Raw genomic sequence first — 13,127 nt, forward strand, 5'->3', positions numbered from 1 at the left:
CTGCGGGGGAAGCCCCACTCTCTCTGCTGTCTGCGGGGGGAGCCCTGCTCTCTCTGCTGCTTGTAGGAGGTCCCCCAATCTTTGCTTGCTGGGTCTTGTTCACTCCAGGTTCTGCTATTACAAGAGGTTTATTAGTCTGAACATGCTTGGGCAGAGAGTAGTTCGCAATGAATATGGGAATGACAGAGAATAGTGTCTTGAGAGAGAATCACAGGAGATTGATGAGAGTCAGACACGGTCAGAGAGAGTCTTACTCATAAAGAGAGCGAAAGAGAGATGGTGATGCAGAAAGACTTGTGTGGGAGAGGATGAGAATGTGTAACTGGGTGGCGAGCCACTGTTTAACAATGTAAACAGGCAGTGGTTTTTTGGCTGGTTTAGTGTTTGTGTGTGAAGTTTCTTGCAGAGGTTTATACAAACACTGCCAACATGTTTCAGCAGCAGACAGCTGTAGAACTGAACATGCAAGCTGCTGGTTGTTCAGTACTGAATCTCTTTAACCTTCTCAGTAACAGGCGCCTTTGTGTAAATGTGTGTTTGGGACTCCAGTTTAAAGGGTGGGCCGCCGGTTTAATGTAAATGTGATTGACTGTAAACTGCCAGTGTAAATTGAGTGTAACCACAGTTCAGTGGGAAATTCATGGTGCTGTACACCACCTCGAATATTGAGATGAGAAATGATAAAGGCAAGAAGTCACTTGGAGAAGTGGTGTACAGAACCCCGAACAATAACCACACGGTAGGACAAGGTACAAAGGAAGGATTCATGGGAGCTTGTCAGAAAGGTACTGCGATAAACATGGGGGATTTTAATCTACATATAGACTGTAAAAATTTGATGTGCAAAGGTAGCCTAGATGAGGAGTTCACAGAATGTTTTCGGGATAGTTGCTTGGAACAGCACATTCTGGAACCAAGCAGAGAGCAGGCTATACTAGATCTGCTATTGTGCAACGAGATAGGATTAATTAATGAGCTCATTGTGAAGGCGCCCCTAGGCAGCAGCGATCATAATATGATTGAATTTTACATTCCGTTTGCGGGAGAGAAGAGTGGGTCCAAGACCAGTATTTTAAACTTATACAGTCATACAGCATAGAAACAGGCCCTTCGGCCCACCGTGTCCATGCCGACCACAATGCCTATCTATACTAATCCCACCTGCCTGCATTAATTCCATATCCCTCTATGCCTTGCTCATTCAAGTACCTGTCCAGATGCCTCTTAAATGTTGCTACTGTTCCTGCCTCCACCACCTCCTCAGGCAGCTTATTCCAGATACCCACTATTCTTGGTGAAAAATTTACCCCTTTGATCCTCTTTAAACCTCCTCCCTCTCACCTTAAATCTATGCCCTCTAGTTTTAGTCACCCCTACCATGGGAAACAGACTCTGGCTATCTACCCTATCTATGCCTCTCATCATTTTATATACCTCTATCATGTCCCTCTCAGCCTCCTTCGCTCCAGGGAAAACAGACCCAGCCTATCCAATCTCTCTTTATAACTCAAGCCCTCCAAACCAGGCAAGATCCTTGTGAATCTTGTCTGCACCCTCTCTAGCTTAATCACATCTTTCTTGTAGTGCAGCGACCAGAACTGCACACAGAACTCCAAATGTGGCCTAACTAACGTTATGTACAACTGTAACATGACGTCCCAACTCTTGTACTCAGTGCCTCAGCCAATGAAGACAAGCATGCCATATGCCTTCTTCACCACCCTGTCTACCTGTGTTGCCACTTTCAGGGAACTATGTACTTGCACCCCAAGGTCTCTCTGCTCAAGAACACTCCCCAGGGCCCTGCCATTCACTGTATATGTCCTGCCCTGGTTTAACTTCCCAAAATGCATCACTTCACACTTGTCTGCGTTAAATTCCATTTGCCACTCCCTTGCCCACTTTCCCAGTTGATCTAAATCCTGTTGTAACCTTAGACAACCTTCTTCACTGTCCACTATACCACCAATTTTTGTGTTATCTGCAAACTTACTAATCATGACCCTTACATTCAGATCCAAGTCATTAATATATATGACAAACAACAGAGGGCCCAGCACCGATCCCTGCGGCACACCACTGGCCACCGGCCTCCAATCTGATAAACAACCCTCCACTACCACCCTCTGCCTCCTATCACCAAGCCAATTTTGTATCCAATTTGCTAGCTCACCCTCAAGTATAGCAAAGATATCATCTACACATCGGAAATATGCAAGACGTAGGAGGTTAGGTGTCATTCCATCAAAGACATGGTTCTCATGGAACGCAACAAAGATGTTTGCAAAAGCTGGGCCGAGAGGGGATCACATTGGCAATACCATCTATTTGGGCATACATGGTGTTATTCAAACGGAACTCAACTGTCCGAGTTGCCGAGTTCATAAATTCAATGAATACTGATTCACGCAATGGTGGTGGGTCTAGATCGCCATGATATAGTGCTGCAGTGCAAATATCTATGGCTTCCTTAAGTGGTACATTGGTGAATAGGCTAGCAATGTCAAATTAACACATCGACACGGCATTGCTATTGATGTGCCAGTCCTGTATGGTCTTCGTAAATGTGAAGGAATCCTTCACCATGTATGTGGAGAACTTGCTCAAAACTGGTTGTAACCATTCGCCCAACCATGTTGTACAGAACCGGTCATAGATAAGATAGGGCATAGAGGGACATCACTTTTGTGTGTCTTGGGCAGCCCTTACATATGTGGACGCAGTGAGCCGTGAGGACTAACCCTGTCATATATATCACCCGGCAGCTCATTGCTCTGACACAAGTCCAGCAAGTGTTTTTTAGCTTACTTTCGAGCAAGGCTGTCTGGTCATGTTGAGCGGCATGTCCAATGGATACGAATTTGGACCGGTCTTTAAGAATGGCGTGAATTGTGTTGATATAGTCACACTTGTTAAGGATGTTATTGCTATTACGGAGACTTGGTTGAGGGAAGGGCATGATTGGCAACTAAATATCCCAGGATATCGATGCTTCAGGCGGGATAGAGAGGGAGGTAAAAGGGGTGGAGGAGTTGCATTACTGGTCAAAGAGGATATCACAGCTGTGCTGAAGGAGGGCACTATGGAGGACTCGAGCAGTGAGGCAATATGGGCTGCACTCAGAAATAGGAAGGGTGCAGTAACAATGTTGGGGCTGTACTACAGGCCTCCCAACAGCGAGCGTGAGATAGAGGTACAAATATGTAAACAGATTATGGAAAGATGTAGGAGCAACAGGGTGGTGGTGATAGGAGATTTTAATTTTCCCAACATTGACTGGGATTCACTTAGTGTTGGAGGTCTAGATGGAGTAGAATTTGTAAGGAGCATCCAGAAGGGTTTTCTAGAGCAGTATGTAAATAGTCCAACTCGGGAAGGGGCCATACTGGACCTGGTGTTGGGGAATGAGCCTGGCCAGGTGGTTGAAGTTTCAGTAGGGGACTACTTTGGGAATCGTGATCACAATTCCGTAAGTTTTAGAATACTCATGGACAAAGACGAGAGTGGTCCTAAAGGAAGAGTGCTAAATTGGGGGAAGGCCAACTATACCAAAATTCGGCAGGAGCTGGGGAATGTAGATTGGGAGCAGCTGTTTGAAGGTAAATCCATATGTGATATGTGGGAGGCTTTTAAAGAGAGGTTGATTAGCGTGCAGGAGAGACATGTTCTTGTGAAAATGAGGGAGATAAATGGCAAGATTAGGGAACCATGGATGACAGGTGAAATTGTGAGACTAACTAAGAGGAAAAAGGAAGCATACATAAGGTCTAGGAGGCTGAAGAAAGACGAAGCTTTGAAAGAATATCGGGAATGTAGGACCAATCTGAAACGAGGAATTAAGAGGGCTAAAAGGGGTCATGAAATATCTTTAGCAAACAGGGTTAAGGAAAATCCCAAAGCCTTTTATTCATATATAAGGAGCAAGAGGGTAACTAGAGAAAGGATTGGCCCACTCAAGGACAAAGGAGGAAAGTTATGCGTGGAGTCAGAGAAAATGGGTGAGATTCTAAACGAGTACTTTGCATCGGTATTCACCGAGGAGAGGGACATGACGGATGTTGAGGTTAGGGACAGATGTTTGATTACTCTAGGTCAAGTCGGCATAAGGAGGGAGGAAGTGTTGGGTATTCTAAAAGGCATTAAGGCGGACAAGTCCCCAGGTCCGGATGGGATCTATCCCAGGTTACCGAGGGAAGCGAGAGAGGAAATAGCTGGGGCCTTAACAGATATCTTTGCAGCATCCTTAAACACGGGTGAGGTCCCGGAGGACTGGAGAATTGCTAATGTTGTCCCCTTGTTTAAGAAGGGTAGCAGGGATAATCCAGGTAATTATAGACCGGTGAGCCTGACGTCAGTGGTAGGGAAGCTGCTGGAGAAGATACTGAGGGATAGGATCTATTCCCATTTGGAAGAAAATGGGCTTATCAGTGATAGGCAACATGGTTTTGTGCAGGGAAGGTCATGTCTTACCAACTTAATAGAATTCTTTGAGGAAGTGACAAAGTTGATTGATGAGGGAAGGGCTGTAGATGTCATATACATGGACTTCAGTAAGGCGTTTGATAAGGTTCCCCATGGTAGGCTGATGGAGAAAGTGAAGTCGCATGGGGTCCAGGGTGTACTAGCTAGATGGATAAAGAACTGGCTGGGCAACAGGAGACAGAGAGTAGCAGTGGAAGGGAGTTTCTCAAAATGGAGACGTGTGACCAGTGGTGTTCCACAGGGATCCGTGCTGGGACCACTGTTGTTTGTGATATACATAAATGATTTGGAGGAAAGTATAGGTGGTCTGATTAGCAAGTTTGCAGACGACACTAAGATTGGTGGAGTAGCAGATAGTGAAGGGGACTGTGAGAGAATACAGCAGAATATAGATAGATTGGAGAGTTGGGCAGAGAAATGGCAGATGGAGTTCAATCAGGGCAAATGCGAGGTGATGCATTTTGGAAGATCCAATTCAAGAGTGAACTAGACAGTAAATGGAAAAGTCCTGGGGAAAATTGATGTACAGAGAGATTTGGGTGTTCAGGTCCATTGTTCCCTGAAGGTGGCAATGCAGGTCAATAGAGTGGTCAAGAAGGCATACGGCATGCTTTCCTTCCTCGGACGGGGTATTGAGTACAAGGGTTGGCAGGTCATGTTACCGTTGTATAAGACTTTGGTTCGGCCACATTTGGAATACTGCGTGCAGTTCTGGTCGCCACATTACCAAAAGGATGTGGATGCTTTGGAGAGGGTGCAGAGGAGGTTCACCAGGATGTTGCCTGGTATGGAGGGCGCTAGCTATGAAGAGAGGTTGAGTAGATTAGGATTATTTTCATTAGAAAGACGGAGGTTGAGGGGGACCTGATTGAGGTGTACGAAATCATGTGAGGTATAGACAGGGTGGATAGCAAGAAGCTTTTTCCCAGAGTGGGGGATTCAATTACAAGGGGTCACGAGTTCAAAGTGAAAGGGGAAAAGTTTAGGGGGGATATGTGTGGAAAGTTCTTTCCGCAGAGGGTGGTGGGTGCCTGGAACGCGTTGCCAGCGGAGGTGGTAGACGAGGGCACGATAGCGTCTTTTAAGATGTATCTAGACAGATACATGAATGGGCAGGAAGCAAAGAGATACAGACCCTTAGAAAATAGGCGACATGTTTAGATAGAGGATCTGGATCGGCGCAGGCTTGGAGGGCCGAAGGGCCTGTTCCTGTGCTGTAATTTTCTTTGTTCTTGTTCTTTGACTGCTCAGCCCAGTCTATCTCAGATTACCCAAAAATTTGAGCAACAGGTGAAGCTAGCTGTTTCATGCTGCTACTATACAGTAGAAACATGTGTGGTGTTCGCCACTAACAAGATGATGTCGTCAAGCCAAAAAGACGTCCTGCCTATCACACAAATGAGTAATGTGATATATGAATTTCAATGCCAGTGTGATGCCAGTGTGATGCTAGGTCTATAGACCGTACGTCTCAACGACTGGCAGATCGTGTCAAACAACATGTCCCTTCTGTTCACAATGAGCAAGGTACAGACCGTACCCAACCAGCTCGTGCTTGCAAAACTCAAAAGGGGTGGCGCAGTGGTTAGCACCGCAGCCTCACAGCTCCAGGGACCCGGGTTCAATTCTGGGTACTGTCTGTGTGGAGTTTGCAAGTTCTCCCTGTGACCGTGTGGGTTTTCGCCGGGTGCTCCAGTTTCCTCCCACTGCCAAAGACTTGCAGGTGATAGGTAAATTGGCCATTGTAAATTGCCCCTAGTGTAGGTAGGTGGTAGGGAAAAGGGATTACTGTCGGGTTCGTATAAATGGGTGGTTGTTGGTCGGCACAGACTCGGTGGGCCGAAGGGCCTGTTTCAGTGCTGTATCTCTAAATAAAATAAAAAATAAAAGAATAAAAACATTTGATGTGATTCTGTGATAGGACAACATTTACTAAATAATGTTCAGTGTGCTAAGAATTACGCTGACAACCAGTTTAAGATTGTTAGTAGGGCTTGCAGTGTGGCGCATTTGTACGTACAAAGAGTGTTTGATGCCAAAGACCTCAAACCTGGCACCAAGCTCATGGTCTACAGGGCCGCAGTGTTACCTGCTTTCCTGTATGCATCGGAAACATGGACACTGTACAGCAGACATCTCAAAGCCCTGGAGAGATATCACCAGCGGTGCCTCCGAAAGATCCTGCAAATTCAGTGGCAGGACAGGCGCTCCAATATCAGTGTCTACTCTCAGGCCAACATCCTCAGTATTGAGACACTGGTCATGGCTAATCAGTTATACTGGGCAGGCCACATCATCCGCATGCCTGACGTTAGACTCCCAAAGCAAGCTTTCTACTCTTAGCTCCGTGACGGCAAGATACTACCAGGACAGCAGAGGAAACACTACAAGGATGTCCTTAAAGCTTCCCTGAAACAATTTGACATCTCCACTGATTTGTGGGAATCTCTTGCCTGACACTGCCCAAAATAGAGAAGAAGCATCCACAATGGTGCTAGCCAGTTCGAACAATGTCAACATGCCCAGGCAGTGACCAAGTGCAAACATGGAAGTAGCATTCGGAAATTCGAGCATCCTATTTACTTGCCTCAGCAAACACCACCTGCCCCACTTGTGGCAGCGTGTGCAGATCCAGAATTGGACTATTCAGTAACCTAAGGACCTACAACCCTGGAGTGGAAGAAAGTCATCCTCATTCCTGAGGGACTGCCTACGAAGAAGACTGGAAGCTACATATATTAATATACAGGGCCCTGTTCTTTGCAGACAAAAAGAACATGTACAAACATTGTGCCTGCTCCAGCTAAACAAAATGTGATAGCCATTTTAATAAAAGCAAAATACTGCGGATGCTGGAAATCTGAAATAAAAACAAGAAATGCTGGAAATACTCAGCAGGTCCAGCAGCATCTGTGGAGAGAGAAGCAGAGTTAACGTTTCAGGTCAGTGATCCTTCTTCAGAACTATATTATATTACATTATATAAGTGACAGCCATTCACTGGTTCATTTTTTTTAATTTGTTCCTGGGATGTGGGCTTTGCTGGCCAGGGCAGCATTTATTGCCCATCCCTAATTGCCCTTGAGAAGGTGGTGGTGAGCTGCCTTCTTGAACCGCTGAAGTCTGTGTGAGGTAGGTACACCCACAGTGCTGTTAGGAAGGGAGTTCCAGGAATTCCTCATGGCAATGCCTTGACCAATCAGAATTAAGCTGCCTGGTTTAAATTTCAAAGAAAGCTTGGCAGTTAACTGTCAGTCACCATAAACTGGTGCATTCTCCATGGCAACGCCTCTACCAATCAGAATTCACTTGTCAACCAATCATCACTCTCTTGTCATATAGTATAAAGTTATTGTTTTCCCTTACATTGGTATTCTTGTGGTTTGACCTGATGAGTGCAAGACGAAAAGCTTCAACAACATGTCTCTATTTTCAGCATGCTCAATTTCTGTACTACTAAATGACTATTCTAGTATTAGGAGGGTATATTAACAGAGGTAAGGTAGAACAAAGAACAAAGAACAGTACAGCACAGGAACAGGCCATTCGGCCCTCCAAGCCTGCGCCGATCTTGATGCCTGCCTAAACTAACACCTTCTGCACTTCCGGGGCCCATATCCCTCTATTCCCATCCTATTCATGCATTTGTCAAGATGTCTCTTAAACGTCGCTATCGTATCTGCTTCCACCACCTCCCCTGGCAGCAAGTTCCAGGCACTCACCACCTTCTGTGTAAAAAACTTGCCTCGCACATCCCCTCTCAACTTTGCCCCTCTCACCTTAAATCAATGTCCCCTAGTAACTGACTCTTCCACCCTGGGAAACAGCTTCTGACTATCCACTCTGTCCATGCCGTTCATAACTTTGTAAACCTCTATCATGTCGCCCCTCCACCTCTGTCGTTCCAGTGAAAACAATCCAAGTTTTTCCAACCTCTCCTCATAGCTAATGCCCTCCAGACCAGGCAACATCCTGGCAAACCTCCTCTGTACCCTCTCCAAAGCCTCCTCGTCCTTCTGGTAGTGTGGCGACCAGAATTACATGCAATATTCTAAGTGTGGCCTAACTAAGGTTCTGTACAGCTGCAACATGACTTGCCAATTAGTTTTGGTAAGTGGGCTTGACAGGGAAGCAGGTAGGTGATTGGTTGGGTGAAACTTCGGAGCTAAACAGCACGAGAGGGGAGAGAGAGCAGTGAGGCACAGGGAACTAGTCGGTGAGTAGCTGGTGGTTTTTTGCTAACTTATTTTCTTTCTTCGGCTGATTATTGTCTATTTATTTTTTACTTTAACATTTAAGTCTATCCACAAAGTAGAAACTAAAATACCAGTGGTCGGGAGGTGGATCTCGCCCGCCTCCACGGGTATATTACCCTTGGCAAGCGGGTGTGCCGGGGACGTGAAAGGCCGCCCAGCTATAGCCGCTGGACTTTCCGCACCCCGGGGGTAGGGGGGGGCCTGACAGTCGGGCACAGGGTACCCGTTTGAGGGCCGCCCCTACCTCCCAACCCAACCCCGGGATCCAAGACGTCTCCCTCCCCCAAATGACCACCCTAGCCTCACCAGGGCACGATCGATTTCCCTGGTGAGGCAACCCAAACTTACCTTCAGTCCCGGCTCCTTGGTATCCTCCTCAGTTGGCTGGGCTGCAGTCCCAGTAGTGGCCACCGCTCCCGGTGGCGTTGCTGAGACGAAGAGCTCCTGGCATGCTGATTGGCTGGCAGCTCACTGAGGCAGGACCTCCTCCCTCAAGTGGGTGGAAGTCCCGCCTCGGGCCAATTAAAGCCTGGGGATCTGTAAAATACGGGACAGATCCCCAGGCTGGGCGGAAGTGGGCTCGGCACCGACACTTACGTCGGAGTCCGGTTCCCGTCCACCCACTGTGAAATTCCGGCCGATGGGCTGAAGGGCCTGTTTCTGTGCTGTATAACTCTATGACTCAATTTGTCTAAAAGACAGGAGAGCAATAGTGGTCGGGGATTCTATAGTTAGGGGAACAGGCTGGCATTTCTGTGGTCGCAGACATGATTCCAGGATGTTATGTTGCCTCCCTGGTGCAAGAGTGCTGACTTTGTTTGCACTAGAGTGCTACAGTGGAAGTTTGGTAAGTGAGGAAGTTTGGTAAGGAGGGAGCGAGGAGCTCTTTTCATTTCCTACCTGTCCTCAGTGAGGGGAGCCCAGAGCTTCCAAAGAGCACAGCTGACTGGGAGAAGACTCGGAGGGCAGGGTTCCGGACCGGTAAGTATAAAAAACTTACCTCTGGAAAAACAAAACTGAAAGTGATGACACACAAAGCTGTGACCTGATTGGCTGGGAGGGAATTTTTTTTTTGACAGTCAGGGGCACAGATAGGCGCTTCTGTAGACGTGAAAGAGACTCCCGGATGGTATGTTGCCTCCCTGGTGCCAGGGTCAAGATGTCTCTGAACGGACAGGGGGCATTCTGAACGGGGAGGGTGAACAGCCAGAGGTTGTTGTACACATCGGTACCAATGACATAGGCAGGAAGAGTGGCGAGGTCGTGCAGGGGGAGTTTAGGGAGTTAGGTCGAAAGTTAAAAGACAGGACCTCTAGGGTTGTAATCTTGGGATTACTCCCTGTGCCACGTGCCAGTGAGGCGAGAAATAGGAAGATAGTACAGCTGAACACGTGGCTGAACAGCTGGTGTAGAAGGGAGGGTTTCAGATATCTGGACCATTGGGATCTCTTCAGGGACAGATGGGACCTGTACAAGAAGGACGGGTTGCATCTAAACTGGAAGGGCACTAATATCCTGGCTGCAAGGTTTGCTAGCGTCACTCGGGAGGGTTTAAACTAGTGTGGCAGGGGGGTGGGAACCAGAGCAGTAGGACAGCAAGTGAAATAAATGAGGGGGAACTAGTAAATAAGGCCAGTAAGACTAAGAGGAAGAGCAGGCAGGGAGATGTTGCTGAGCACAGCGGGACTGGTGGTCTGAAGTGCATTTGTTTCAATGCGAGAAGTATAACAGGTAAGGCAGATGAACTTAGAGCTTGGATTAGTACTTGGAACTATGATGTTGTTGCTATTACAGAGACTTGGTTGAGGGAAGGACAGGATTGACAGCTAAATGTTCCAGGCTTTAGAAGCTTCAGGCGGGATAGAGGGGGATATAAAAGGGGTGGGGGAGTTGCATTACTTGTTAAGGAGAATATCACAGCTGTACTGCGGGAGGACACCTCAGATGGGTCGTGCAGCGAGGCAATATGGGTGGAGCTCAGGAATAGGAAGGGTGCAGTCACGATGTTGGGGGTTTTCTACAGGCCTCCCAACAGCCAGCGGGAGGTAGAGGAGCAGATATGTCGACAGATTTTGGAAAGTTGTAAAGGTAACAGGGTTGTAGTGGTGGGTGATTTTAACTTCCCCAATATTGACTGGGACTCACTTAGTGCTAGGGGCTTGGATGGGGCAGAATTTGTAAGGAGCATCCAGGAGGGCTTCTTGAAACAATATGTAGATAGTCCAACTAGGGAAGGGGCCGTACTGGACCGAGTTTTGGGGAATGAGCCTGGCCAGGTGGTCGAATTTCAGTAGGGGAGCATTTCGGGAATAGTGACCATAATTCCATAAGTTTTAAGGTACTTGTGGATAAGGATAAGAGAAGTCCTCTGGTGAAGGTGCGAAATTGGGGGAAGGCTAATTATAACAATATTAGGCAGGAACTGAAGAATTTAGATTGGGGGCGGCTGTTTGAGGGTAAATAAACATCTGACATGTGGGAGTCTTTCAAATGTCAGTTGATTAGAATCCAGGACCAGCATGTTCCTGTGAGGAAGAAGGATAAGTTTGGCAAGTTTTGGGAACCTTGGATAACGCGGGATATTGTGAGCCTCGTCAAAAAGAAAAAGGAAGCATTCGTAAGGGCTGGAAGGCTCGGAACAGACAAATCCCTTGAGGAATATAAAGACATTTGAAAGGAACTTAAGCAAAGAGTCAGGAGGACTAAAAGGGGTCATGAAAGGTCATTGGCAAACAGGATTAAGGATAATCCCAAGGCTTTTTATACATATATAAAGAACAAAGAAAATTACAGCACAGGAACAGGCCCTTCGGCCCTCCAAGCCTACGCCGATCCAAATCCTCTATCTAAACCTGTCGCCTATTTTCTAAGGGTCTGTATCTCTTTACTTCCTGCCCATTCATGTATCTGTCTAGATACATCTTAAAAGACGCTATCGTGCCCGCGTCTACCACCTCCACTGGCAATGCGTTCCAGGCACCCACCACCCTCTGCGTAAAGAACTTTCCACGCATATCCCCCCTAAACTTTTCCCCTCTCACTTTGATACTCGTGTCCCCTTGTAATTGAATACCCCACTCTGGGAAAAAGCTTCTTGCTATCCACCCTGTCTATACTTCTCATGATTTTGTACACCTCAATCAGGTCCCCCCTCAACCTCAGTCTTTCTAATGAAAATAATCCTAATCTACTCAACCTCTCTTCATAGCTAGCGCCCTCCATACCAGGCAACATCCTGGTGAACCTCCTCTGCACCCTCTCCAAAGCATCCACATCCTTTTGGTAATGTGGCGACCAGAACTGCACGCAGTATTCCAAATGTGGCCGAACCAAAGTCCTATACAACTGTAACATGACCTGCCAATACCCCGTCCGATGAAGGAAAGCATGCCGTATGCCTTCTTGACCACTCTATTGACCTGCGTTGCCACCTTCAGGGAACAATGGACCTGAACACCCAAATCTCACTGGACATCAATTTTCCCCAGGACTTTTCCATTTACTGTATAGTTCACTCTTGAATTGGATCTTCCAAAATGCATCACCTCGCATTTGCCCTGATTGAACTCCATCTGCCATTTCTCTGCCCAACTCTCCAGTCTATCTATATTCTGCTGTATTCTCTGACAGTCCCCTTCACTATCTGCTACTCCACCAATCTTAGTGTCGTCTGCAAACTTGCTAATCAGACCACCTATACTTTCCTCCAAATCATTTATGTATATCACAAACAACAGTGGTCCCAGCACGGATCCCTGTGGAACACCACTGGTCACACGTCTCCATTTTGAGAAACTCCCTTCCACTGCTACTCTCTGTCTCCTGTTGCCCAGCCAGTTCTTTATCCATCTAGCTAGTACACCTTGGACCCCATGCGCCTTCACTTTCTCCATCAGCCTACCATGGGGAACCTTATCAAACGCCTTACTGAAGTCCATGTATACGACATCTACAGCCATTCCCTCATCAATCAACTTTGTCACTTCCTCAAAGAATTCTATTAAGTTGGTAAGACATGACCTTCCCTGCACAAAACCATGTTGCCTATCACTGATACGCCCATTTTCTTCCAAATGGGAATAGATCCTATCCCTCAGTATCTTCTCCAGCAGCTTCCCTACCACTGACGTCAAGCTCACCGGTCTATAATTACTTGGATTATCCCTGCTACCCTTCTTAAACAAGGGGACAACATTAGCAATTCTCCAGTCCTCCGGGACCTCACCCGTGTTTAAGGATGTTGCAAAGATATCTGTTAAGGCCCCAATTATTTCCGCTCTCGCTTCCCTCGGTAACCTGGGATAGATCCCATCCGGACCTGGGGACTTGTCCACCTTAATGCCTTTTAGAATACCCAACACTTCCTCCCTCCTTATGCCGACTTGACCT

The 13,127-nt window shown here is 47.0% G+C and overlaps 1 protein-coding gene across 18 annotated transcripts in view; it reads left to right on the forward strand.

The window, feature by feature from the left end:
• Positions 1 to 13,127, forward strand: part of LOC137363866 (rho-related BTB domain-containing protein 2-like) — a 414,041-nt gene that overhangs the window by 347,055 nt on the left and 53,859 nt on the right. The window contains exon 7 of one of the 18 annotated variants that reach the window (XM_068027849.1): positions 7,249 to 7,424. The exons of 15 other annotated variants lie outside the window; for them this stretch is intronic. In XM_068027849.1, coding sequence (XP_067883950.1) covers positions 7,249 to 7,416 — 168 coding nt within the window. In that variant the 3' untranslated portion in view covers positions 7,417 to 7,424. 2 more of the 18 variants (XM_068027897.1, XM_068027906.1) reach the window with 2 other exon arrangements.

Source organism: Heterodontus francisci, chromosome 1 (genome assembly GCF_036365525.1).
Source record: "Heterodontus francisci isolate sHetFra1 chromosome 1, sHetFra1.hap1, whole genome shotgun sequence".
Lineage (NCBI taxonomy): Eukaryota > Metazoa > Chordata > Chondrichthyes > Heterodontiformes > Heterodontidae > Heterodontus > Heterodontus francisci.